Here is a 25,488-nt window from a genome sequence, read left to right as displayed (position 1 = left end):
TGCTGGAAGCGGTCACTTTATTGGCTGGAAAATGAAACTGTGGCCAGCACAGGAGGGAGTGCAGAGGCCAGAGAGAGGGGAAGGCAGCTGGGTTGGAGCCAGATGGGGCTGGGCTGGAGCCAGGCAGGGCCTGGCAGAAACTTCCACTCCCTCATTCCTCGGGCTGCGGTGGCTGAAACTGGAGGGAGAAAATCATAATAAAACCATCCACAACAATACCCTGGACGAGAATACCTGCCGCTTACCGGTAAATTCTGGACCAAAGCTTCCCCCGGCAGCTCTCGTCTTGTGTGTGCATCACACCTCCCAACTTGCACACACAAAAACACACGTCACCTTCCAGAGGCCCCAGGGCTCTGCCTGTACTCTTCTCTGCAGGTCACTCACCTGCGCTTCAGACCATCCCTAGGACGTACCTGGCCAACCCATGGTCCTGACCGGCCTTTCTGAGCAGCCATGGGCATTTACCACCAGGGAGTCCCACCAGGCCTCTGTCCTTTGGGTTAAGCTGGGGTTATCGAATCAAAGGAATCTTATTTATCTCATTTTTATAAGTAAAATAATTGCTGCTCAGGTGAAAGGCTAGTTAAGTGTCGGAGCTGAAAATCGAACCTGTGTCTTCCTGACTGAAAACGCCTGGCCTTGCTGTGGGTGGTCTCGGAGGTAAGGCAGGGTTGGGATCACCGGCAAGCTGTGCCCTGGGGAGACCTTGGGCCCCTCGCAGGCTCTGAAGTCATGCCTCGGAACAGGAGCCTTGGGCTCATCCTCCCCTCTCTCTGGGCTTCCGTCTTATCCATGCCAACTGGGCTCCACTGTGACCTGCCAGGCCCTTGGCTGAGACCTTGTCAAAGGCAGCAGATCAACACTGAGATTGCAACCGAAGTGCACTTCCAGGTTCTTGTTTGTTCTGCTTCCTCTACAGCACCGACTACAGGCACTGGGAGGGTCCGTCCTTCTGTCTACTGCAGCCACCGGCTGCCAGCTCTGTGAGGAAGGGCAGCGGTCACCTTCTGTCCTGGCACCAGGCACAGAGCTGGCGGCACGGTACCAGGTCACTCAGTGGGCTGACGGAGCCGTAGTCGGGTTTTGTTTTGCTTTGTTTCCTTGTGCTTTCTTTAGGACTTAATCCTGGTTTATTTTTAACTACAGATGGGGATGGGAGGGCTCCACAGTCCTTTTCCTGTCAGAACCCCTGGAGGGGGCCCCATGCAACCCCATGCAATCCCTGAGCTGTGTTGAGCTCAGACGCACATTCGAGGGAGGACACTGAGGTTCACTGACCTCTACCACCTTCATCCTGGAAAGCCAAGCTTCTTGGCAAAAGTAAAGATCAACTCTTCTGTCTCTTGCTGGCCCTGCGGAACTTCCTGCCTCCCCAGGGGCCCTCCAGCCCGTGCCCCCTCCCACGACAGGGCGGCTCCTCCTGCTGATGACTTAGGTAAGTGCTGTGGCATTAAGGAAGTGAAAGGGTAAATCTCTCTTTCCCTCACTGCCCAACTCATCATCTACCTTCACCTATGTCCCCAAACCAGCCACTTCACACCCCTCGACACCCTCCCCCTACCCTGGCTCCTTGTGGGGGCCTCTTGGCTGTCCCCCTTGCTTCTGCTGCTGCCCCTGCGGTCTGTTCTCCACACAGCAGCCAGAGCAAGCCTTTTCAAATCTAAGTCAGAGCATGTCCATTTCCAAGGGCGCAACATGTCTGGCTCAAGACCAAAGTCCTCACAATGGCCGGTCAGCCCCTAAGGAGCTGCTCCCTTACCCATCCCTCTCCTCTTACCCGCTCCAGCCTCTGGCTTTTCCTGAAATGCACCAGGAGGTCCCTGCCTTTGTCCCTGCTGCTGCTGTGCTGTCCCCGAGTCCTCAAGGCTCCCCCAGTCAGCGTTGCAGCTGGTCGTGCCCTTGCTGGCTCCGTGTAAGACCCTGCAATGTCGCTCCCGGCCCACCCGATGCCCACCCCCACCCGACCCCAGTACTCCTTATCCCCCTTTGGTTGTCTTTTGCTTCATGACACTTATCTCTCTAACATTCTGCAGACTGTGCCTCTTATTTTGCTTTTCTGCTACCCAGAATCCCCATCAGAGAGATGTTTCTGATTAGTTCCCGCATGAAGCATCCCCAGCCCCGAAGCGGAGCATGGCCCATGACAGCTGCTCAGTAAGTATCTGTCCAGCAGAGGAAGGTAAATAAACGAGCAGATCAGTGAAGGGCAGTGTGCTGGCCCAGCCCCTCCCTCTCCACCTCCGGCAGGTGCCATCACTTGTGGGCATCACTTCCTCCCACCCACCTACTTCAGAAGACAGGAGTGACGCAGGACACCTTCCCACAACCGTTGCGGCAGCATTTCATGCGGTCAGGACACTGGCTGTCCACCTGGCACTGGTCCCGGCAGAGGCCAAGCGGAGTCAAGGGGAGGTCCACCTTGGGGCAGGAGCCCGGCTTTTCTGTGGAGACAAAGGAGTGGGGGAGTGGGGTGGGCGGAGGGAGATGCCAGAGGCGATCCACAGCCTGCCCTCCCAGCGCTGCCCCCCCCCCCCCGCAAACCCCTCCGCCTCAGCACCAGTTTCAGAATCACAGGACCCCAGGGTGAGTCCCAGCTCTGCTTTTTTCCAACTTTGTGGCCTGGGCCAGAAATCTCCCAGAGCCGCTGTGGGTTGGGTGTTGCGGAAGAACTACGCTGCCTACATCACGAGGTGGTTGTAACAGTGACGGAGGCGATACACCTGCATTAATTCTCCCTGAAAAGCCAAACTCCTTTGCAGTCATAATAAAAACGAGTGATTACAACAAATCACATTTACTTAGCTCTTTCTCTGTGTTATTCTAAACACTCGATGTGTATTAACTTGTATATAAACTCATCTAATTGTCACAATAGTCCTAAAAGAGCAGGAGAGGTATTGTTAGTATTTCTTCCTGTGACAGATGAGGAAGCTGAGGCACAAGAGGTTCAGTAATTTGCTGAAGGTCATATAGGACAGAGGCAGGATCTGAAAGCCAGGAATCTGGCTTCAGAGTCCACACGCCATGCGCTCGACTGCTTTGTAAACTGCAAAGCGCGGTGCACAGGGGAGGGATTACACACCCACACTCTCTGTATTCACTCCCATCGCTCACTCCCATTTGCAACCACAGAGCACCGTGCAAAGGCAAGCAGCCGTCCACTAACACACACGCAGCCAAGGCTGCAGAGACGTGCTCTTCGGGTAAACCCGCTATCTCCTTCAATCCTCACAACAAGTATCTCCTCTGCTGGGGACACTTCTAACCCTGTTCCTGTCACAGATGAGGAAAATGAGGCAGAGATGTGAAGGCACCACCCAGCACCACACAGCTCTCTAGACCTGGGCCCAGCCTTCCAACATCTGTCCTTCCCTGCCACCTCCCCGCATACACCGGGCCCCGCTTCCTGGCTCATGGACAGGTGAACTCAGCTCACTCCCAGAAGCTCCAGGAGCAAGCCCACTCAATGCCAAACACAGGCACAGGGTCGGCAACTGGCTGCCGAGGACAGGAGAGGCTGACTTCCTAGCACGAAGACATCCATTTCTTTGAAAAGGGCAGGGGCTCTCTGGATACCCGGCTGGCTGCCCAGCGGTTTCCTAATAAAACAAGGCACTGTGTCTGGAGCACCTACGCTCTACTACGATGTGTTACACAGATTATTTTATTTAGCCCTCATGAGGCTCCTACAAAGTTTGAGCGAGAGATGAAAAGTAGAGAGTCCCAGAGAGGTAAGGCAACTTGCTCAGGGTCATGTGACTAGCAGGTGACAGGACCAGGATTCCAGTTCAGGAGGCCCCCCAGCCTGGCCATCTTCCTGTCTCAGTCTGTCCGTCTGAGACAAGGGAACAGCAAAGACCCCACCTAGCAGCGGGGACTCCTCTCTTTCTTTGTCTGTCTGCCTCTTGCTTTCGGCCCTGATCTCCACCTCTCCTTCCGCTCCTCCTGGCTCTGGTCCAGCCCATAGGCCTCCAGATCCAGAAGCTGCCCTGGGCTGGGCCAGTCCTTTCTCTACCCACCACCTCTCTGATCCCAAGTGTCTGAGGTCTCTAACCACAAACCTTCCCAGACCCTGCTGGCATCTTTGGAGAAGGAACAAAGAGGAGAAACCACAAGGGCCATCCATACTCTGGAGAAGGACTAGTAATCACCACGCATTGGTTCCCCAGGGCAGAGACCTGCCTCTAGTCCTCAGTTCTTTCCTGAGGAAAACAAGAAGCTTGGATTCCATGCCATCTAAGGCCACTCTCCGCTCTTATGGGGGTCCCGGAGCTCTAGTGGAGGGGCTCTCGGGAACACTGTTTATGGAGCGCCGGGGCTTTCTCACACACTCTGTCCCTCAGTCCCTAGAGTGGAAGGGTTTGTTTTAATGAGTAAGGGAGGGCCCTGTTCAGGGAAGAGTCCTGGCTTTCTTCAAACCAAGGGACAACAGTCGGATCCCCTGGCTACGCCTCCTGCTGAGTCAACGTGCGATCTTGGGCAAGAACTTTTTTCTCTCTCCTCACTCAATCTGTAAGATTTCCTTCTGTCTGGAGGGAGTAATTCGGAAAGTCTTGCCAGGCCAGGAGTCCCGAGGCCTTCCCCGGGGGCTGGCAGAGGCCCCGGGCCTTGGGACCCAGCTGCCTGCCAGCTCGGGCTTCCCCGCGGCTCCACCCGGTGGGTGAGTGAACTTCGAAACCCAGTCCCCTAACCTGCAGAACAACGTCCCTGTTGTGCGTGCCGGAAGCCCGTCACGCACCAGAGAATGGAATACAGGTAGGGGTGGGGGCCTCCCTGACCTCCCGCTGCGCCTCAGTGACGCCTTTGTCTCCCCAGGGCAAGGCGAGCTCGGACCGATCTGGTTCCAACCGCCTGGACTTTGCCAGGGGTCCCGGGGTCCCGCGCGTCCCTCCTCCTCCAACCCCGGCGCTCGCTCGCGCCTCCTCCCAGCGCCCCGCCCCGCCCCGCCCCCGTGCGGGCGCCCAGGAGTTACCATCGGGCAAGTGGCAGACCCAGGCGCAGCCGGCCTGGCAGCACTTGAGGTTGCCGGCACACTCTCCATCGGAGCTGCACTCCAGCGTGCAGTTCGGGTCCTTCCCCAGCTTGGGGCACACGCCCGTTTTCACTGCTTCTGCGCCTGGGAGGGGAGATTGAGGACGGTCAGCGGGAGCCTGGAGCGCCTGTCCCAGAGGACAGCCACCCACTGCTCCGAGGACCCCAAATCTCAAGCTTCAAGGAATTCTCAGTCTGGCCCTAGGCGCCCCCTTTACAGCAGACCCCACTGCCAGGACAGGGGCCCGCGACCCCGGGGAGTACAGGAGTTATCTCACCCGTGGTTCCAGAGCCCTCTCTCCCCAGGGGACCCCACACAGCTGGCCATGTCGGAGCTACCGATGTCTAGGCAGAGGGTCCCCCCTGCGGTCACATTCTCCACCTTCAGCACAAAGCCTCCCCCCTCAAATCTCAGTCTTCAGTGGTATCACCGCCCCCAGTACTTTGGACCCCACACCCTACATTTCCAGGGTCACCATCTTAGGCACCAGGGACCCCCAAATTTTAGTCTTCCTGAGTTTCCCCACTTCCGCCCCAGAAATCGCACTTCCCCCGCCTGCAGAGAGGCTACGCCTCTGCCCAGCTCCCACCTGACGTTGTTGGTCCGGTCCTCCAGTCGTCCGGCCTCTCCCTGATCCACGCACTTGTGCCCAGGGGAAAGCCCAGCAGCACCAGGCCCAGGAACAGGGGGGCGACGAGCGGACCGAGGCGGCCGGCAGTCATGGTGCTGCGCCCGGCGGGGTGCAGGTGAGAGCCGCCGCCGTCGGGATGGGGGGATTTAACCGTGCGCGCGCGCTGGGGCCGTGGGGTAGGGGCGGGGCCGAGCCGGCGGGGGGGGGGGGCAGAGTGCACCACCGGCCGGCGGCCACCTCCTGCCATTTCACAATCCCCTGGGATCAGGTGTCACTCTTGGCCCGGTGGGAACCAGGAACTTAATCAGCTTTCAGGCTGGCGCAGCCGGACCCTTGTCCACTTCCCCTTCCCCTCCTCCCTCCTGGGGCCTGAGGGCAGGGCCGCGGGCCTCCTGGGTTCCCATTCCGAGACTCGGGGGTCTCCCATAATGCCCAGGGTCGGCGGAGGAGGGGGAAAGGGCTGGGCCCACAGGGAGGTTATAAAGCCTGGGGATTAAGTGGTTGGGCTTGGGGTCAGCCAGATCAGAACAGATCCCTCTGTAGGGATTAGCGATGGAGGTCTAGTGTAGGGATATAGAGCACATAGTAACCCCTACACACACACAAAAAAAAGCATTTATGAATAAATGAACCCATTTGACACAAGCAACTGAGGTCCATAAAGGTGAAACTCCTACCAGTGGTCTCCAGCCATTTGGGGAGTGGGTTTCTTCCTCTCTTTTCCACACCAACCACCTGTCAGGGCTGACTGTGTGCCTGTCTGTGCTTGTTGACTGACTGACGGGTCTCAGGGATCTTCCCAGCAACCCTGTGGACAGAGAGTTGTCAGCTGTACTTGACCGATGAACTGGCGTTGGGAGGTTTAGGCCCCTCCCCAGCAAGCTCCCACGGAGCTCTGTGGGGACAAAGTGCTGAATCCAGGTCTTCCTCTCCAAGGCCCCGTCTTTCCTGCGCCATCATAAATATTCTCTAGGTGCCCACTACGTGAGGCCTGTTGGGCAAGAGGGCAAGACACCTGATTCAGAAAGAAGCAATCAAAGGAACCTCCTGGCCCCGGTCTCCAGGTGACAGGGTGTGGGCCTGATGACCTCGACCACTGTCTCACTGTGGGGCCTCGGAGGAATCACTTCTGGTCCTGAGCTGTCGTTTTGTCGGTTACGAAGGCGGTAATAGTTTCAGAATGCAACGAGAACACAAAGGCAGTTTCCTGGCATGGAAGAGCTGTGTCTTCATGGAGGGCTGGGTTCGCACGGTGGGCACGGCAGGCCAGTCCAGAGATACATGTAACGGTAAATGCTGTCTGCGGTGACTGAGGGCCCTGATAAGTGTGCACCAAGTTTTACACTCCGGGCTGGCAAATGCCGAGACAGAGTTACACGGGGAGTTAGACAAGATATCCTTCCTGCTCCGGTGCTCAGAGATTCTCTAAGTCCCAGGGAACCCGGAAAAGCCGGTGTTGGTGTTGCCTGTCGCATACCAAGGCAATAAGCAGAGACAGGGATTGAATCTTTATGGGCACTTTATCCAGACGGCCCAGATCTGAGAAGGCTGTGGGTTCCCACCCTAATGGAACATCTTACGTTTCCTTCCAGGCCAGCCTTTTAATAACAGAGAGCCACGTGCAGTGGTGAGTTTTGAAATTCAGGGTAATTAGATTTAAAAAACTGCAGTATCCTCGCCCTGGACAGTTAGCTGTCCCCGGGCAGGCAGGCGAGCTGGCGGTTGTCTGTCTCTCCCTGGAACGCCATGCCCTGGATGTGTCCACTTGTTCCCAGGCGGTAGTCCTTAGCGGTGCTCCCCAAGATGGCTGTGTCTCCCAGGAGTCAGGATGGGCCTTATGGACAGTTCCTGAAACAATAGCTTTAACCTACTAAGCTTATAACTATTTACCATAAGCTAAAATTTCCTAACTTTTGCTTCCCCTATCACCAGGAACTCTCTGCTGCTGAAGGCTATAAGCGGGTCTGGGGCAGTGACCCTTGGGATGACAGGTGAGTGGGCTCACCTCCAGCCACTGTCCCTGCAGATGGGTAAGGCTGAGAGTGCCTCCCCCAACTTCCCATGCCCAGGCAGGGGAACTAGAAACTGGCCTTCACTGGGAGGGGCCAGGACTGTTGACTCTGAGCTTAGAGAAATCAACAGCAATGAAGCAGGAGCTAGATGGGGGAGCTCCTGAAACCCAGTGGAGGGCACACCGAGGACTCTTTGGTGAGCAGCCGGTTTTAGCCTGTGGATCCAGCTGGCTTCTGGATATTCAGCCCTCGGTTCTGCTGCCTTCAGCTTTCATCCGGGACCTACCAGGCTCCTCGAGCCAGGAAACTGCCCAGCCTCACCACTCCCTGGCCCTCCTGGGGGTGACGGGCATTCTTTTCCAGGAATGAGGATTAGCCTGAGGCAGCCATATGGGGTGGGGCAGGGGATGCGGAACAGAATTTCATCAGTCGACAGCCCTTGGCAAGCAAAAGATGCTTCACTTTTGTGATGCTGGTCTCTGCGCTAGGGACCCTTCTGTATTTTCTCTTCTACATAAAAGGTGAAAAGCAGAGGCTTTAGAACCAAATACATTCAGGTCCAAATCCTGGCTATTGACTGAGAGCAACATTTCACTTCTTGGACTGATACGTTCTTCTATAAAAGAGGTTCATCATAACTGTGTTGTAGTAAGGGGAAAAGCATAAACCAGAGGTTGCAAACCTGGCTAAAACATGTCTATTATTAGGACACACCATATATTTTAACATTTGAATATGTTGCCAAGATTTGAAAGTGGGGGATTTCAAAGACAAATAAATCTCTAGCTTCTCTTAGAAAAAGTAAAAGATCGGGCGACACAGTTCTTCAGTCTTACGCAGCAGTAAGTGGGTCTCAACTCACTGGGAGAGCTCGTTAAAACACAGATTTGGAGATCTCTGCCCCCAGAGTTTTGATTCAGTAAGTCTGGGATGCGAGGACTAGATGGAAGAAATAAAATGGAGCCACTGTAGTCAAGCTGCTAAATGACTAAAATGTAGTAAGTAGGTTGAGATAGGAGGAAACTATTCTGGTTTTGCTTTAACGAGCTTGGGAACTTAAACTTTTGAACTTTCTAGTCCTGCATCAATCAATGCCTGGATCTGTATGAAACCTCTAGGCAGCCCTCTGATTACCCTCTGAGGGGCTCCTGGAGGCAGACCGCCTGACAGCCATTGTCCAGGTCACCGGGCATGACCAGACCTCCTGTCACTCATCCTCCAGACCGCCTGGCATCTGATAACCATCCTGAATCAATCGAAGAATGCAGGACTGATCATTCTCAAGATTGTGCTTTTACTATAAGAACTCTTAACTTTCCTTTCTTCTTTAAAACACTTCTGTGTCTTTTCCTAATTTTGTTTTCAGTTTGCAAACCCCAAAACTCTTAATAAACCTTTGTCATTTATTTCTGTTTTTTAAAAGAAACTGAATATATGTATATTAAAGATTTTATTTATTTATTTGTACACAGAGAGAGAAAGAGGGAGAAGCATCAATGTGTGGTTGCCTCTCACACGCCCCCTGCTGGGTACCTGGCCCACAACCCAGGCATGTGCCCTGACTGGGAATCAAACTGGTGACCTTTTAGTTCGCAGGCTGCTCAATCCACTGAGCTCTACCAGCTAGGGGGTATCATTTATTTCTAGCAAAGCCTCCAGACTCTTTTTTGAACTTGACAGGTGGGACTTGAGAACTAGCATTTCAACCAGTTTTCGGGTGATGCTGATACCAGTGGTCAAGTATCACTACCTTATCATACTTTGAAAACCATTAACTACAGTTAAGTAGATCTGCTCTGATTTTATGAGGGCAGAATTCTTTCCACTTTCCTATAATCTCCACTCTTCCTTATTGTCTCACATGCCCTCACGCCCACAATAACTACTTCTGTTCACACTACTTGCCTGGCCTGGAGGACATGTAAAATTGTGACCTCTGGGGTAGTTGCACAGTTAGTGTTCAGTGTAAGGCAGCTAGCATTTACTTAACACTCTTATGAATTAAGTACTATTATTCACGTATTAAAGACACTGAAATTCAGCTCTGCAAAGTGACTTACTAAGCAGAGGAAACACAGCCAATCAGAAGGAGACACTCGGTCCCAGTGATTTTAATGTTGCGCACACAGCCACATCTGAGGTCAGCACAGATGATGCATCGAAAGCTTTGGACTTGACTTTATGAGCCTAAAATAATATTTATCGGAGAAGAAAAGAAAGAAAGGGACTAGGAAAAGAGGAAAGGTTTACAATGAGAGGCGATATTAGTCAGATGTAGGCACACCCACTCTAAGGTGACTGTAAACAAGTTAATCTTGAAGATTTCAAAAATTCCCAGGAACGAACAGGGTGTCTTCAGCCGCACAATGGGGCCTTATCCTCTTGGACCGTTGGACCTGCACCAACTTCCTTCACTTTGATGGAAACCTCTCTGAGTGTTATCGTCTATTTTATGGTTTTGTCGCCTAGCATTCCTTTGTTTTCCTGATAACAAGGACCCTGATTTGGCTTTCGGAGAATGGCTCTCCCTCTACCCAGAGCAGGTGAGTCAGGGGGGCCTGCTGATTTTTTTTTAAAGGGGGCCTGCCCTACCACCAGACAAAGAGGAGCTCTCCGTGGAATTTTAACCTTGCGCAATGAATGACTGAAGACCTGGACGTGTATGGTGCTCATTCACAGGGGCCCTGGGGAGACCTCAGTTTTGCCTTGTTTACCATCTTCCCAAGCTGGATTCTTTTAGCTTCCCCCCCAGTTCTGCTGGTTTGAAGAATCCAGCAGATGAAGAATCCAAGAGGGGCACACTTAAGGCTACTATTATGAAGGGACAATAGGTGCCCACGACATGCCCACACCACTCTCACAAAGTCCTTCTCTGCTTAGAATAGCCAGAATGAGTTTCTGTTGCTAGGAGCCAGTGAGATCTAACCGCCCATGCCCAGGACACCACCAACTCTCTCATCTCCAAATCCAATGGCATTTCTCAGCCCTCACTACCTCTCCACCACGCCCCCCCCCCCCGCAACTTGCAGTTGAGGAATTCATGATATAAATATTATCCAAAACAAATTTCTTGCACAAAATTTTTTTCTACATTGTCTCTGAAAAAAAAAAAAAAAACAAAACCATGAAAAGCCGAGCTTCCCTATGCGAAGCACCCAAGTGCCCCTTCGTGATCCCCGGGGTCTTTGGGGGCACAGCTTTCAAACCTTTTTCAGAGGACCGTCTTTGGAGTCAGAGGGTCTTGAATTTGGATCCTGACTCCTGCCATTATCGGTTATGTGACCTTGGAGATGAAATTAAGCCTCTGAGCTTCAGCTTTTTTTGTCTTTAAAATGAGTAAGGTTTCAAGATGGAGATATACATGCAACGCTGGCCACAGCACATGCGCAGCACATGCGCAGTAAGTGGTACTGGGTATTCTGTCCCACCACCGTCAGAGATCACCTCTCCCGGAGTGACTCAGAGATGTCTGCCTCTGCGTGAAGACAAGGAACTCATTCTGCCACTGTCACCCTCTGAGGTGTCCAGGAGTCCCCATACCTTGTATGGGGCTCAGTGTCCTGCGTGTAAAATGGAAGGCTGACGCCTTCCCTGCAGGCACCTATGAAGGACTGTCTGCAATCACATGTCCTGGCTGGTGTGGCTCAGTGGACTGAGCACCAGCCTGTGAACCAAAGGGTCCCCAGTTTGGTTCCCAGTCAGGGCACATGCCTGGGTTGCAGGCTAGGTCCCCTAGGGGGCCCTTGAGAGGCAATCACACATTGATACTTCTTTCCCTCTTCCTCCCTTCTGTCTAAAAATAAATAAATAAAATCTTTTTTTTTAAGGAATTTATTCAACTAAATTAGCTGGATTACACATAACATCCCCTCCTCAGATTTCTTTTTCATGAACTTTGACAGCTTTCTGTGTTCATTTTACTTTGTCTCTTGTCGTCTTACCCATTCGGGATAGAAAGACCGTGTAACAGGACAGAATTCCTTTATTTTATTGACCCCAAAGTGTGTGAGGAGGGACCCCAGAAAACAGAATTTATTTACAAAAACTTGTGTATTTATTCTTACATGTTTAAATGTCAGTCACCGTCAAAGTGCCCTCCATCTGATGCCATGCACCTATCTGGGCATTTTCCCCACTGCTTCAGGGTAGATTCGAGATTACATCTGGATTTAAACCTCAGGCCTAAACTCGTAGGTTGTGTGACTTGGGAAAATAACCAGAACTTCGGAAGCCCCAGTGTCTTCATTTGTGAACTGGTGACAGCACTGTCCTGTCCCCGAGATTGGTTAAGTGGTGCACGGAATGGCAGAGGCCCAGCGTGGCGCCTGGGGCAGGAGAGGTGCTTGGGGAAAGTACTCATCAGTTCGTAAGAAGGACACACGAGTGACGGTCCTGTCCTTCCTTACCCCTGCAGCCAGTCCCCAGCATCGGCTCCCCAGGAGTTGCCCACGCTCGCCCTGCCCTGGGCCAGCTCCCCACAGCAAGCTGCCCCTGCAGGGCTGTGTCCACCCCTCTTCTACAACTCTGTGTCCAATGAGAGTGAGCCCTTCACCTGCAGGGTTCCCAGGGCAGCGCCAATGATGGGGACACCACGGGGTCTGTCTGAAGGTCTGCGAACCACCCGCTGAGTCCTTTTATAGAAAACGGACGAGTTCGGGAGGTGATTGGGTGATGAACATGTGAGGGGTATGTTGGGGAGGAGGGTGGTAGTGCTGCCGATGGTAATGTTAACACGGGCGCTGGTGACGACGGAAGCAATAGGAATGAGGGACCTGTCACCTTGGTGGAGATGAGCGAGCCTGAGATGCAGACGACAAGGCTGTGCTGGATGCTGGTGTGGACAATAAAGATGCTGGTTACTTTAAACTCATGGTGGCACCTCTGTGGCAGAGCAGAAGACGGCACTAGGGACGATCGTGCGCACAGAGGGGAGGGCTGTGAGGTGGCTGTCGTTGTGGCAGGAGGCCATCGATAAGACGAGGCCCCCAGGATGGCAGACGTCAAATGGGTTGAGTAAGAAGTCCAGCTTGATGGCTCTGGCTCCAGGCCACCGGCAGGCCAGCCAGGAGGAAGCTGATTGTCATCTGCTGTACAGAGGTCAAGGTGAGGAGACGCCACAGCGGTGCCCATGCATTCCTGGGCCGTGACGGAAAGCCGACTCTGATGCCGCTGCAGCGCGAGGCCACGTCTGAACGCCCCCGGAGCCCCCTGTGAAGGCGTCTGCCCTGACTCACAGTGGGCCATGTCTTCTTCACCCAGTCATCTGTCAGAGGACACTTCAGTTGTCCCCATGTCTCGGCACATGCATGTTGCATGCATGTGGTACATGTGGACAATGGAGTACAGACTGCTCAGCCATAAGAGAAGGTGAGCTGCGGCCATTTGCAACAACACGGTTGGAACTTGAGAATATCAAGCCAAGCGAAGTAAGTCAGACAGAAAAAGTCAAGAACGGTACGATTTCACTCACATGTGGGGTATGAAACTGCAGGCAGCCGATGAACAAACCGGAAAAACAAACCCAAACTCGTAGACACAGACGTCGGCAGGGTGGTCACCGAGGGAGGGGGAGGGGGTAGTAGAGGGTAAAGGGGGTCAAATATACGGTGACAGAAGGAGATCTGACTTTGGGTGGTGGGCACGCAATGCAATACATAGGGGATGTGTCATAGAATCGTACATTTGAAACCTATGTCATCTCATTAACCAATGTCACCCCGATACATTTAATTAAAAATAAAGATGATGCGGCCTGAAGGCTTCCTCTGAGGACCCCGGGCCTGTCCTCAAACTCGCTCACAGCCTCCTCAGCTCTCGTGGGCGATCACACCTGCTTCACCCCTCGGCCCCTACCTCCTTCGGGTGCTCATTGCCCTGTGCCCCCAAGTTAGAGATGAGGGCACAGGCCACAGTTTCCCCTGTCACCAGAGGGTCCTCGTGGAAGCCAGATTGAGTGGGAATTTGGGGACCTCATATGTCTGTCCCCAGCACCTGCCTGCTGCTGGTCACGCCTGGGACTGCATGGACCTGGGCGGCTCTTCCTGCCCAGCAGGGACCTCGCCCTGGGGGAGGGGGGGGAGGAGTAGCAATTCAGGGAACCCGGTCAGCCAGGGCGTGCCTCCCGCCTACCCAGGGCAATCCTGGAAAAACAAGGGTTTTACTTTCTTGCAGTGTGGTGAAATATTTACAATATAATATTTACAATATATCATTTACCTTGTTTATTACTTCTAAGGGTTCAATTTGCTCATTGGGTGCATTCACACCCAGGTGCTACTATCGCCACCACCCACCTCCAGAACCTTTTTGGCTCCTCAGACTGACACTCCCCACCTTTAAAATGAACCCCCATTCCCTACCCCACCCCCAGCTCCCGGCAACCTCTCTTTCTGTGTCCATGAATTTGACCGCTCTAGGGGTCAAGTGCAGTGGTGCAGTATGTCCTTTTGGTAGAGGCTAATTTCACTCGGCGTGATGTCCTCAGGGTTTATCCGTGTTGTAGCGTGTGCCAGAACTCCCTTCCTTGTTAGGGTTAACTAGTGTTCTGTTGCTACATGGTTTTCTGAACACAAACGAGGGTCTGCCCTGACCACCCTCCTCCATTATGATCCCCTTGTCCTACACCTGGTCCAACCCCTTCACCTCCTCAAAAGGAAACCCGCTACCCGAGATGACACAGCTGTACAGGAAGCCAGAGCCTGGGTTGCCAGACGGGGCCCTGGGTGCTGTCGCTGGTGTCCTTCTTGTGTGCTTCTCAACCCTGCCCCCCTCAGATGTCCTGATGTCCCCTCTGCTTAGCCAGGAGCTCACCTACCTCCTGTGAGGTCACATCAGGAAGAATGTGCCGAGGAGCCCAACTTGCCCAGAGCTCCAGGGGGGATGAACAGAAAGACAAAGTGAGGTCTTCCCTGTCTCCCCACTTCCTTGCACGCTCTGAACTGCTACATAAGAGATTTGAGCTCTGGAAGACTGAAGATGGCTTTTGACTGGCTTTTAAAATAGTTTCTATTTCCTGATGCCTACCTAGTTTTAAAAATAGGATTATTAAAAGTATTTAAAGTAAAAACTCATACAAAAGTGTTAAATCAGTAGCTCACATCAAGAGATGCAACTTCCATTGTTCTTATTTTACTTAAGACAAAAATCAAGTGAAGGTTGGTAAAATACGTAATTAGCTATTTTATAGTAGCAATTCTGTGGGACGTCACTAATAAATAATGTAATGACACTGTGTGTGAGAGCGAGTGAGAGAGACAACTAAGCACTCACTATGTGCCTGGTCAGAAGTAACCATCCTTTTCTTCCCCCAGAAAAATGAATCAAGCCTCCCCTGAGTTCACTGAACCACAGCACTTACTCCAATGTGTTTTAGTTTGTGTTTTTGTCTCTCTCTCTCTAGGTTGTGAGCAGGGCAGGGACCACATCAAATGCACGTTTTGCAAAGGACTGAACATACTTTAAGCTCTGAGTGAACAGTGAGTGAGAGCCCCACGAATGGACGCATGCAGAGGCCTCACCGCACACACTGCGTCCAAAAGTTGGCCCTGCGGGTCTACCTCCCACATCTGTCCCTATGTCCCTTAACTTCTCACCACCTGCACTGCGGCCCCCCAGCCCCCTCCTCCGGATGACTCCTTCGCCTCCTTACCGCCTTCCCAGTGTCCCGGTGTCCATTTTCCCCGCTGCAGTCTAGTCGTCTCCACACAACAGCCATTATGATCAGATCAGCTGCTGCCCAGGGGCTAGTTTTCCCACGGGACGGCAGGTTCATGGGTGCTTACTGCATGGAAATACGTGCATACATGTGGGAACAATAAGGGCCACGCATGGACCCATGATGACAGGGAACCAGTTCTCAGGGCTCATTTTCATGGTCATGGACGGGCTCACATAAACACCCCCAGCCCAACCCAGGGAGTTCTGGAAATTACTGTCCGTTGAGGCTGTGGGGGAGGGTAAGCAGACTGGAGGAGACAGGGGAGCTTAGTCTGTTTTAGGACAGGAGTTCCCGTTCAGGTGCTCAGCAGGTAAGCCCTCGTCCCCAGCTCTCCCCAGGCTTCGAGGAGACAAGAGGCAAAGAACTGAAGAAACAGCCCCATTTTATTCCACGACCAGCAAACCTGTCTGCCACAGTGACAGAAGCTCTGGGGCGCACCCCGCTGTCTGGGCAGCGCTGCCCAGCAAGACTCTCTGCAGCGCCGGAGAGAGACGTTGGTGTCACTGTCCAACACAGCAGCCACTCATGTGCCTGAGCACTGGAAACGTGGCTAATACAGCTGAGGAAACGAGTCCTTAATTTAAATGAACTGAAATTCACACGCCACATCTGGCTCGTGGCCACTGTGCTGCACGGTGCAGCTCTAGGCCCTGGCCCGGCCCAGGGGCAGTTTGGTTCACAAGCCAACTCTGGGGACAGCAAGTGCAGACACAGTTCTTGGGGTCACCAGCACCCCTCCCCGGAGAAACGGCAGCCCCAGCCGCGCAGAGGCCAAGTCTCAGAGCGGGGGGACGCCGCGCACACGCCGGAGAAGGTTAGCCAGCCTCCTGGCCAGGCCGCCCTTCTTGGGCTCCTCGATGTGGAAGGTGCGGGTGAGGAGGTTGTAGAAGGAGCCGTAGCACACGGCCACCACGGTGCACGTGAGGCAGATGACGTTGTAGGGCATACTGAAGTCCGGCGTCGGCAGGCTCACCAGCAGCGGCTCCGTGTAGAGCCGCACGAAGTAGCTGGAGCTGTCGGAGACTGGGAACCTGGTGGTCAGGGAGGAGCGGTGAGGGGGGACCCCTGCTCCCCCCCTCTCACCCCCATCCCACCCGCACCCCTGGGGCGGCACTGGGCCAATGCCCGCAGGTAAGGCTTTCCGAACCTTTCCGACAGAACACCTCTCGGATGAAGGCTCAACACAGGACCCTGGCAGAGAGCTGCCTCGTACTGAGGGCGAGGAAAGGGGCCCTGCCTGTGCTTGGCTGCTTCTTCCTTAGCCTCCTGGTCTCAGCCTAAAGGCCGTCTGCTCAGGAAGCCGTCTTGGATCGCCCGCCAGAGCACTCCCAGCACCGCCTCGGCCCCACCGCTCCCTAGCACGGAGGCTCCCCTCTGGACCGTCGGGGTTCGCCAGGCGGGGGGCCGTCTGTCTGCTCACCGCTGGGTGGCCAGCCTCCTCCGGAGTACCTGGCATTTGGTACGTGCTCAGCAAAATCATCTCGGTGGGTCAATGCGGACCTTGAACACCGCTCTCCTCACCTACTTATTCTTCCAGACGCCCTTTAGGGCCATTTTACAAAGTCTGTATGAACATTACCGACCACGGGGACCTTCACTAGGACCGAGTTAAGTCAGTCTCCGCAGGGCCCGGGGGCAGCCACACCAAGCCCCAGCCCACCCTGCAGGGACCAGAGCATCTGTGCTGGTGCACCCCGAACCAGGCAGCTGACGTCACACTCACAGGCTGTTGAAGAGGGGACTCTCTTCCCAGTCCACAGCTTTGGCTGCCACCAGGCTGGGCACGAGGGCGCTGATGACGGACGGGCTGCAGAGACGAAGGCAGGAGACTGTGAGCCGTGTTCTCACTGGCTCCCCGCCCAGGGCTGGGGCAGAGACAGTGGGTCAGGAGGGTGGGGGCAGCCCACAGAAGCGGGGGGCGCCTACCTGACATAGAAGCCGTGGTTGGGGTCCGGGGTGTACTCGGTCCACTTGAGCAGCGCCCGCTCAAACTGGATGGAGACTTTGGTGACCGAGTTGGGCGGCAGCTGAATCAACATCTCCAGGAGGTGGGGCTGTAGCCGGTCCTGGGCAGGCTGGTAGTGGATGTAACCTGCAGACGGGCGAGGCTCAAGCGTCAGCACACCTCTTTCCTGGGGGCAGAACCTGCACCTCCTGCCTGCCCTGTGGAGGCCTTGAGGCCTGGATCTGGTGCCCGGAGGTGGGCTCTGGGTCAGAGGAGCCCCAGGCAGGCTCAGGAAAGGGAAGAGGGTCTCAGAAAAGGAACATTATGTTTCCAGGCAGCCGTCCTGGGCAGACAACTGTGTATTTACGTCACGAAAACTGGGCAGCAGACATCAGGAAGTTCATACAACCACCACAGAGGTTTTCCTGCCAAAGACAGAGGACGTGAATCTAATCCAGTCTCTCGTACTAACAACTAATACCCCAAAAATGCAGACAATGGAGGAACACGTTAAACAATGACACAAGGACGAACCCAGAATGGAGAACATTCTATACAACAAACAAATGACCCACTTTGCCCAAAAAATACAATCAAAAAAAGAATGGGACATGCCGTAGATTTAAAGGGACTTGGGAGGACCCCAGTGCGAGAGGTTAACAGCAGGGGAAGCCAAGGGCGGGGCCAGAGGGCATGGATAGGAACGACTGTGCTTTCTGCTCCATTTTCCTGTAACCCTAAAATTGCTCTTTTAAAAAAGTCTCTGTTAATTAAAAAGAGAAAAAGAGAGAAACTGAAGAGCACACCAAGCAAATGCAATGGGAGGACTTTGTTTGCGTCCCAATTCAAGCAAAGGAATTACAAACAGCTATTTTTAAGACCGTTGGGGAAAACAGGAATGAGAATGACAAGCCACGGTTTTTTTTAAGTCCTTTGTCTGTTAAGGAAATATACTGAAGCACCGTATTTCAAGGTGAACTGATGTGATGTCTAGGACTTGTTTTAAGACACCAGGAGAAAAATAATCAACAACAAAAAAGGAGGGGAGGGTGAGAGACAAAACCAAAAAGAGAGGAGCTGCTGGCTGCTGCAGCTGCCCGCGGGGACAGGGGAACGGATTCCGCTATTCCATTTAGGTGCGTGTCTGAAATTTTCCAGAGTGAAAGGTCAAACCAAGCCCCACAAAACACATGGGCAGAAGGTTTGAGGCAGATTTTGAAGGTGGTGCAAGTAGTGGTGCCGAAGATAAGGAAGACTATTGACCACGGCCTTGAAAATACGGGACAGGACAGAGCGGCTCAAGGAGCAGTGGGTCTGGCCGTCTGGAATGTGCCACGGCCTCTTCCTGAGGAGCCCTCTCTGCAGCCTTAGTCTCTCTCCACCCCAGAGAAAGACAAGTGCCTCCTTTAGGGCTGTGCCTGGCACCTAAGGGAAAGCGATCAGGAAAGAGTAACTCCACTACAGAAAAATGAGAGAAAATAAATATAAAATTTAAAAACGGTGCTTCTTCCCTCCCCAGGCAGCAGAGCCATCTCCAGGTCTGTAATCTTCCATGTCCCCAGGCCTGTGCTGTTCTGGCCAACCCTCCCTGTGCGGGAAAGGGCCCCGTGACTCATCACGAAGGACTGCCTGGAGCAGCTGGAAAGGGGATGGTGGGAAAGGAGAGGGAACTGCTGCCCCCCTCAGGTCTTATGAAGAATCACCGGTACCGTGTGTCCATTATTCCTGCTTTATCAATTGCCCCAGAGTGGGCACCGGTGAGGCTGCCCTTTCCACCTGTCCAACTATTCTGCCTGTGCAGTCTTCTGGGTTACAGGCTTCAGGAACTACCCTGAGAAGTGGGGGTTTGGGGACTCTGGAGAGAGGGCGGGTGAGCAGGGTGGGGGGACTCAGCTCTCACTTGGTTTGTTCTCCTTGCCCTTGGAGGTGATGGTGAGGGTGTGCACATACAGCCGCAGGAACCAGGGCACGGTGTCCAGGAGCAGCACGGGGAAGGCCCGGTACGGGTGGGTGTTGTGGAGCAGCGTGCTCAGCTCCCCGCTCTGCAGCCCATAGCCGCTCACGTACCGCTGGGCGTGCAGGAAGGGCACCGGCGGGGCCTCTGCGCAGACCAGAGCCAGCAGTTAACAGTGCCCAAAGCAGAGGGTCTCTCCCCGCCCACTCCGCCCAGGCCACATGCAGAGTCTCACAGCCGGGTGGGGAGCTTTCCATCAGAACTGGGAAACTCGAACTCTGGAGTCATCCCCTATTCCCTTACTGTTATTTCCTAAATATTGACATATGCTGAGCTCTGTGCCCCCTGCAACCCAAACCTGGCACTCTCATGATATTCTGCACTTCCCCTTGGTAACAGTGAACACAAATGTAACCAAAACTGTCTGATGTCTGTCTCAACCAGAAGACATTATGATTCTCAAATGCATGGTATTGTCTGTCTTCAGAAAAGATTTGTGGGTCATATGAATACATAAACAAACTCCACATTTTAAATGAATGACCTCATCCGCTGAGGTCAGGAGCTGCCCACAGTCGGAGAGCTTGAAAGAAACGGGGCGAGAAGCCGGGGGCTGACTCCGGAGAGCGGGGCCTCAACACTCGGCTGTGATCTCGTGGCAGGGAGGCAGGACTGTGAGTCCGCCCCAGGGGACCTCATCTCAGCCTGTAGTGGCCCACCCTCTCGCACCATTGTCTGGGGGTCTCTTCCACTTGAACTGGAGGTTGAGGTTGCGGGAGCTGTTGATCACGGCCTTGTCGAGCAAGTCGTAGACAGCATAGGTCTTCTGGGTGCCCAGGATGACGTCCTGGTATGTGGTGAGGGGGGTCGGGCTCACCTCCAAAGTCTCATTGTCCTGGGGACACAAGGGCAGGACTGAGGGGTAAGCAGAGGGGCAGGCTGGCCTTGGCAGGGGGCAATATATGTGGCTGGAGACCGTGGTACCTGGTTGTAGCTGGTGATGTCCACATAGACTCGGCTCTCTGAAGCCAGGGGGCAGGGCTCTGTGAGGGTTCGGGAGAACATCCGGAAGAGGGACCAGTCTGAGGGGCAGACAGCAGGGTTGAGCAGGGGCTGGGAGCAGGCCTGGTCTGCACACATAGGGTGGGGAGGGTGACAGTCGGGCAGCGATGAGTTGCCACGGGGGCTTACCTTTCTTCCCTTGCCCCGTGACGAAGGCGTCGAACACAACGGAGAGGGTCTGCCTCAGCTCCCAGGAGATGCTGGTACAGCGAGCATTCTACCGCGAGGACCAGACAGTGGCAATGAGGACCTATCGCTGCAGCCAGAGCCTCAGGGACTCCCACTGTGACTCAGTCCCTTGTCTACGATGTGTCTTCCCACCTGTCCGTTTGCTACCGCTCACTGCTGAGCACTTGACCCTGTGCAAGCAGCTTCATGTGCATCTATCGGGTGAACCGTGGCCGGCGGCCATAGAACTACTATTACTATTACTCATCTGACAGATGGAGAAACCAGGCTCAGGGAAACAAAAGGATTTGCTCAAGGTCACATCAGCTGGTGAGTAACTATGCTAGTGGGTGTAGCACACAGCTATTTTGAATCGCTATGCTCCATGACAAAGATTTACTGAATGCTTGCCAGGCAACCACCCGGTTTCCTTGGTGCGTGGCCCATGCCCCAGAAGTCATCGCGCTATCCACCACTTTGCTACCCATCACTTGCTATTCACCACTTACTACGGGCTCGACCCTCCCCCAGACACTGGGCCACCTGCTTCACCTGCACTCTCTCTCAGAGCCTCTGGATGGCACCCGCCCCCTTTCCCGATGACTCACTCTGCAAACGGGGCGGATGTGCACTGCCTGGGAGTGGTAGCTGGTGTGGAACAAGCGCTCGGCCTTCAGCAGCATGGAGAGGCCTGCCTGGAAGAGGCAGGAAGAAATAAAATGTCAGTGCCCAGGGCATCTGGGCACGTGGCAGAGGTTATCTGTAAGTCACCTGGCTGCCTGGCAATGAGGGCAGCTGCCGACGCCATCCACTCTTCAGACCACTCTGGCCTCACCTTAGAGCTGCAGGGCAAGAGCTTCTTCCACGGGGTGAGGTTCTCAGTGCAGACAACTTCCCTTGGCAGCACAGCGTAGCGCAGGAAGTAGTGATCCGTGCCTGAGGGAGACAGAGGCCTGTCTGGGGTGGGCCTTGGGCCCCACTCCTCAGGACCCACACTCAGTGGCCCCTCCTTCTCCCCATATACCCCTCTGGTGCTACCACCCTCACGCACAGCTGGGAGTGGGACCCTCCCCTCCCCTTGGGAGAAGGCAGTACATAGACAGCCCAGTCTCAGGGAGCCTTCTCCTGGGCCCACACGCCCAGGAGAGTTATGATCTGGCTCCGCTGTGGAAAGAGGAAGCTGAGGGGAAAGGAGGCAAAGGTTTGGGCAAGAGGTAACAAGAAGAAGGAAAGGGCCGCAGGGGCTTCTCACCATTGGCCAGCCCCAGGGGTTTGAAGGAGGCAGTGGGCATCACCGTGTTGGTGGAGTCGATGAAGTTGAGAGAAGCGCAGAAGATCCCTGAGAGGACGTTGCTGAGGTCCTTCCAAGATTTGTCCACACTGGATGGAGACACAAACCCGTTCACTGTCCCCAGCCGCCTCTGCTCCTTTCTCAAAGCCTGCACTGGCTGCCGCAGCATCAGACTGGCCACCTGATGGAGCTGCAACACCACCACGGCCCCCGCTCAGCCCCTTCCTCCTCACACCCTGCAGCCACACAGGTTCCGTGGTCCCTCCTTCTGCCTGGGAATGCCCTACTCTCTGCTCACCTTCAAGGAGGCTCGCTCCTCCAGGAAGCCCTCCCTGCCCTCCTCAGCCACAGCCTCCACCTGCACTGCTGTGGGCCTGACCGCCTGAGCCTCTCCCTAAGTCCTTCCCGGGACACGGCCAGGTGGTGGCAGCACCTCGTCCTGAGCGTCGTTTCTCCTCAACCAGGCTCATGGGAACCAGAGGACAGAGAGCAAGTCTGAGTCACCGTTGTGTGTCTCCCAACACCACATAAAGTGCCCCACACCTGACAACAGTCACTGATCTGCTCAGCTGGGCAAAAGAACACACTTCCCTGTGAACACCCTGGGCAGGAAGGTAAGCCTGGTTCTAGCTTCAGAGTGGGAGTCTTACATCTAAACAGACTCAATGAACGAGAGAAAATAAGCATTCTAGGATAAAGAAAAAAAAAACATCAAATTAAATTAGAAGTTTTTTTTCCTTAGAGAAACATCAAAATAGAATTTGATCTCTGTGTTAACCGCAGAGAGCATAAAACTAGTCATCTAAGCATCAGCTCCGTAGTACAGGCAATTGCGAGCTGAGGGGACAGCAGAGCAGACAGGGAAGAAGCCAAGGGGCCAGCGTTCAGGTAGAGCCTTGGCAAGTTTGTGGGGTCACTGCTGGCTCCTCACTTGATATCACCTAAGTGCTGTTCTGGGGTGTTTCCATAATCCTCTGTTCAGAGCTTTTCAATTGCTCCAAGTCTTAAGCCTCAAATGAAGATTGCACACTTGTGGCCTGACGCTCTGGCCAAACCAGAACCAGGTTTCATCGGGGGTACACAACAGAGACCCACACAGTGTGTCTTATGTTTTTTAATTCCTTGCTGGTATTTAAATTTGCCAACTTTCACATTGAAATCCAGATATCTGATATCTCTTTATTTTTTTAAGTTTTATTTTAATTGTTGTTCAAATACAGTTTTTTGTCTTTTACTCCCATCCAAGCCCACCCACCCTGATATCTCTTTAAAAATGAGAGTATCTTATAACAGTGGGCCTTTATTCCCATGGCAACAGTCCATAGGGCATGACTGGCAGCTCTCCTCTCAAGCTCTCTAGCCTGCCACAGTCCCCACCACTCCCTATTACTCCTAAATTTTTAAAAAAGATTTTATGCATTTATTTTTAGAGAGGGGAAGGGAAGTAGAAAGAGAGGGACAGAAATAATAATGTGTGCTTGCCTCTCCTGCACCCCCTACTGGGCACCTGGTCCATAACTCAGGCACATGCCCTGACTGGGAACTAAACCGGCAATCCTTTGGTTCACAAGCTGGCGCTCAATCCCCTGAGCCACAGCAACCAGGACTATTGCCCTAAATTTTTAAAAAAGTCATACTTGTTCTATTGATTTCCCATAGTGGATTTAAGAAGAAATTGTGGCACAGCAGCAGTACCTAGCCTCATCCCTCCCAAACAAAAGCAATTCCTTTAATATGGAGATCTAGCATCTTATAGGCCAATTCTAGCACACCCATGTTTTGTTTGGCCTTACAATCCAAGTAAGGATAACAATGATGTGTTATCCACCTTTGCAGAGATATGCGTGTGTTGCCTTGGTCTGGAAGTAGTAGGGGAAGGAAGTATATTCAGCAAAGTAAGCATGCCACTCAGTAGTCACATTATTGCTTATTTCCAAGGCTGCTTTACCCCCATGGAATTACTGCCCACGGCAACTGCTGGCCCCCAAGGGCAGTGGCAAGACGACAACACCTTCCCTGCCACATTCCCTTCATGGCCTGCAATAGGCCTCAAGGTGGCCACTCACTCAGCAACGGTGTCCTGGAACCAGACCCAGAGCTCTGCACCAGAGGGGGCCTGCAGGAAGGGTGGCCCCCAGTATCGAGTTCTCCAAAAGCCTTGTGTGAGTGACAGGTGCAGCTCCCGGAGAGAATACTTGGAGATCAACTGCCCCAGGGCTTTGGGGAAGAGCCTATAATGAGAAACTAGAGAAGGGGAAGGCGGTGAGGGACGGCCCTTGGAAGGAGGTTTCTCAGCCACCCCAAAGAAACAGCAGACCCCAGACTCCGGGATCAGAGAGATCTGAATTCCAGCCCAGACTGTCATTTACTTACCAGAAATGTGGTTTTTGAACAACTGCTTTCACCACTTTACACCTCTAATTTCTTCCTAGCAGTCTTTCACAGAACTTAGCACTGTGCGTAGCACCCAGCATAAATGGTAACCGTCAACAACATCAACATCAGTGTCGTGGACAGAGTGCTCTAATTAAAGGTGCAGAGTGGCAGCCTGGAGCTGCGGAAAGAACTGGACTAGGAGTCGCTGCCCCTCTCCGAGCCTTAATTTCACCAACGGTATAATGGTGTTCCCCAATAACCCATCCTTCCTCCAGGGACCCACTTTGTCCGGTTCACGCCCACCGGCCAGGACTCCACCCAGGGACTAGGCCCCGCCCCCCAACTTGCCTCCACCCACTTCCTGCAGGTGCCACAGAAATCAATCTGCGGTCAGTCTCTTTCTCTCACCTTCTTCCCGCTGCAGCTGCGAATCCCAGCGCGTGCGGAACTGGAATGTGGCTGCTACATCTCCAGAAGGCAGCGGGGTGATGACGAGCTCCTCCCGCAGGCTGTCGCGTGGGGCCTCTGAATGGCCCCAGCCGCCTGGCCACAGCAGCAGCAGTACCACCAGAGCGAGCGGCTGGGCCGCCGCCATTCCTGCGGCTCCTTCCGCCCCCCCAACAGTGCCCGCCCCCACGAGAGGCCGGCCTCCAATAGGGAGAGCAAATAAGGAGTGACTTCCGGTGTCGTCCGGAAATCTCGGTGCGGTTACCGGAGCAACGGCCCGCTAGCCTCTTTAAGGCTACAGAGTTTAAGGCTGTGCGGGGAGGGCAAGGAGGGCGGAGGATGTCTACCTTTGAGATTTTCCCACCCATGAGAAAATGCTTAATGATACCGAATGCTGCCACTGCTGTTGTCCCTATGTGATAGTTGAGAAAACACTGAAAAATGTTCATCGCTTTTGCGAGGTAACAGGGCTTTGCTCCTGCCTTCCTTCAGCTTTTAGTGTCTGCATTTGCTCGGTCCTAAGACTAGTCAGCTCCTCTGGTGGCAGAGCTTTCCCGCAAAGCCCTCAAATAACTGGCTCCTTTCTTATGAAAAATTTCGAGCATACAGCAAAATTGAAAGAATGAACGCCTGCTTCCCCATCACGTAGACTTCACCGTTAACATTTTCCTAGACTCATCACATACGGGTCTATAAATCCCTCAATTCATTGTATGTTTTAATACATTTCAAAGTAAACTGCGGACAGAAGCACACTTCCCCCTAAATATTTCAGCGTGCATAATAATGTATAGAGTTCAATATTCACATTTTTCTTCTGGTGTTAAATTTACATACACTACAATGAAAT

The 25,488-nt window shown here is 53.6% G+C and overlaps 2 protein-coding genes and 1 long non-coding RNA gene across 5 annotated transcripts; 1 reads left to right on the top strand and 2 right to left on the bottom strand.

Annotated features, from left to right (window-relative positions):
* On the bottom strand, window positions 1-5,812 carry WFDC2 (WAP four-disulfide core domain 2). 2 transcript variants are annotated; one of them, XM_037164597.2, is made up of 4 exons: window positions 5,625-5,812; window positions 4,976-5,119; window positions 2,288-2,444; window positions 1-178 (listed from the first exon to the last, which is right to left on the bottom strand). In XM_037164597.2, exons 1-3 carry the CDS (start codon window positions 5,755-5,757, stop codon window positions 2,293-2,295), a joined length of 429 nt encoding a protein of 142 aa, XP_037020492.2. In that variant the 5' UTR covers window positions 5,758-5,812; the 3' UTR covers window positions 1-178; window positions 2,288-2,292. The 2 variants fall into 2 exon arrangements, with proteins under 2 accessions (XP_037020492.2, XP_037020493.2); XM_037164598.2 differs by having other exon boundaries at window positions 2,292-2,444.
* Window positions 5,692-9,077, top strand: LOC119063311 (uncharacterized). The gene is made up of 3 exons (XR_005085131.2): window positions 5,692-5,781; window positions 7,599-7,657; window positions 8,797-9,077. It is a non-coding gene; the product is annotated as an uncharacterized LOC119063311 (long non-coding RNA).
* A 6,683-nt stretch (window positions 9,078-15,760) lies between these two features.
* Window positions 15,761-24,803, bottom strand: PIGT (phosphatidylinositol glycan anchor biosynthesis class T). Of its 2 annotated transcripts, XM_037164591.2 has the most exons (12): window positions 24,600-24,803; window positions 23,882-24,059; window positions 21,777-21,904; window positions 21,360-21,460; window positions 21,133-21,219; window positions 20,486-20,573; window positions 20,279-20,376; window positions 20,024-20,189; window positions 19,241-19,441; window positions 17,322-17,487; window positions 17,119-17,202; window positions 15,761-16,426 (listed from the first exon to the last, which is right to left on the bottom strand). In XM_037164591.2, the coding sequence occupies exons 1-12, from the start codon at window positions 24,784-24,786 to the stop codon at window positions 16,174-16,176; spliced, it is 1,737 nt and encodes a 578-aa protein (XP_037020486.2). In that variant the 5' UTR covers window positions 24,787-24,803; the 3' UTR covers window positions 15,761-16,173. The 2 variants fall into 2 exon arrangements, with proteins under 2 accessions (XP_037020486.2, XP_053527318.1); XM_053671343.1 differs by lacking the exon at window positions 19,241-19,441.
* Window positions 24,804-25,488: the final 685 nt, after the last annotated feature.

This window comes from Artibeus jamaicensis, unplaced genomic scaffold (assembly GCF_021234435.1).
Source record: "Artibeus jamaicensis isolate MK-2021 breed Jamaican fruit bat unplaced genomic scaffold, CSHL_Jam_final contig_685, whole genome shotgun sequence".
In the NCBI taxonomy this organism is placed as follows: Eukaryota; Metazoa; Chordata; class Mammalia; order Chiroptera; family Phyllostomidae; genus Artibeus; species Artibeus jamaicensis.
Note: the sequence above shows the minus strand (reverse complement) of the source record. Positions and strands in the feature narration are given on the sequence as shown.

Coding starts and splice junctions, on each gene's coding strand:
- PIGT (XM_037164591.2), bottom strand. CDS start 24,786: ATGGCGGCGGCCCAGCCGCTCGCTCTGGTGGTACTGCTGCTGCTGTGG. Junction 21,461..21,776: donor ACCCCTGGGGCTGGCCAATG/GTGAGAAGCCCC, acceptor TGTCTCCCTCAG/GCACGGATCACTACTTCCTG. Junction 20,377..20,485: donor CACGGGGCAAGGGAAGAAAG/GTAAGCCCCCGT, acceptor TCTGCCCCTCAG/ACTGGTCCCTCTTCCGGATG.
- WFDC2 (XM_037164597.2), bottom strand. CDS start 5,757: ATGACTGCCGGCCGCCTCGGTCCGCTCGTCGCCCCCCTGTTCCTGGGC. Junction 5,120..5,624: donor GACCGGACCAACAACGTCAG/GTGGGAGCTGGG, acceptor CTCCCCTCCCAG/GCGCAGAAGCAGTGAAAACG. Junction 2,445..4,975: donor GGTCTGCCACTTGCCCGATG/GTAACTCCTGGG, acceptor TTGTCTCCACAG/AAAAGCCGGGCTCCTGCCCC.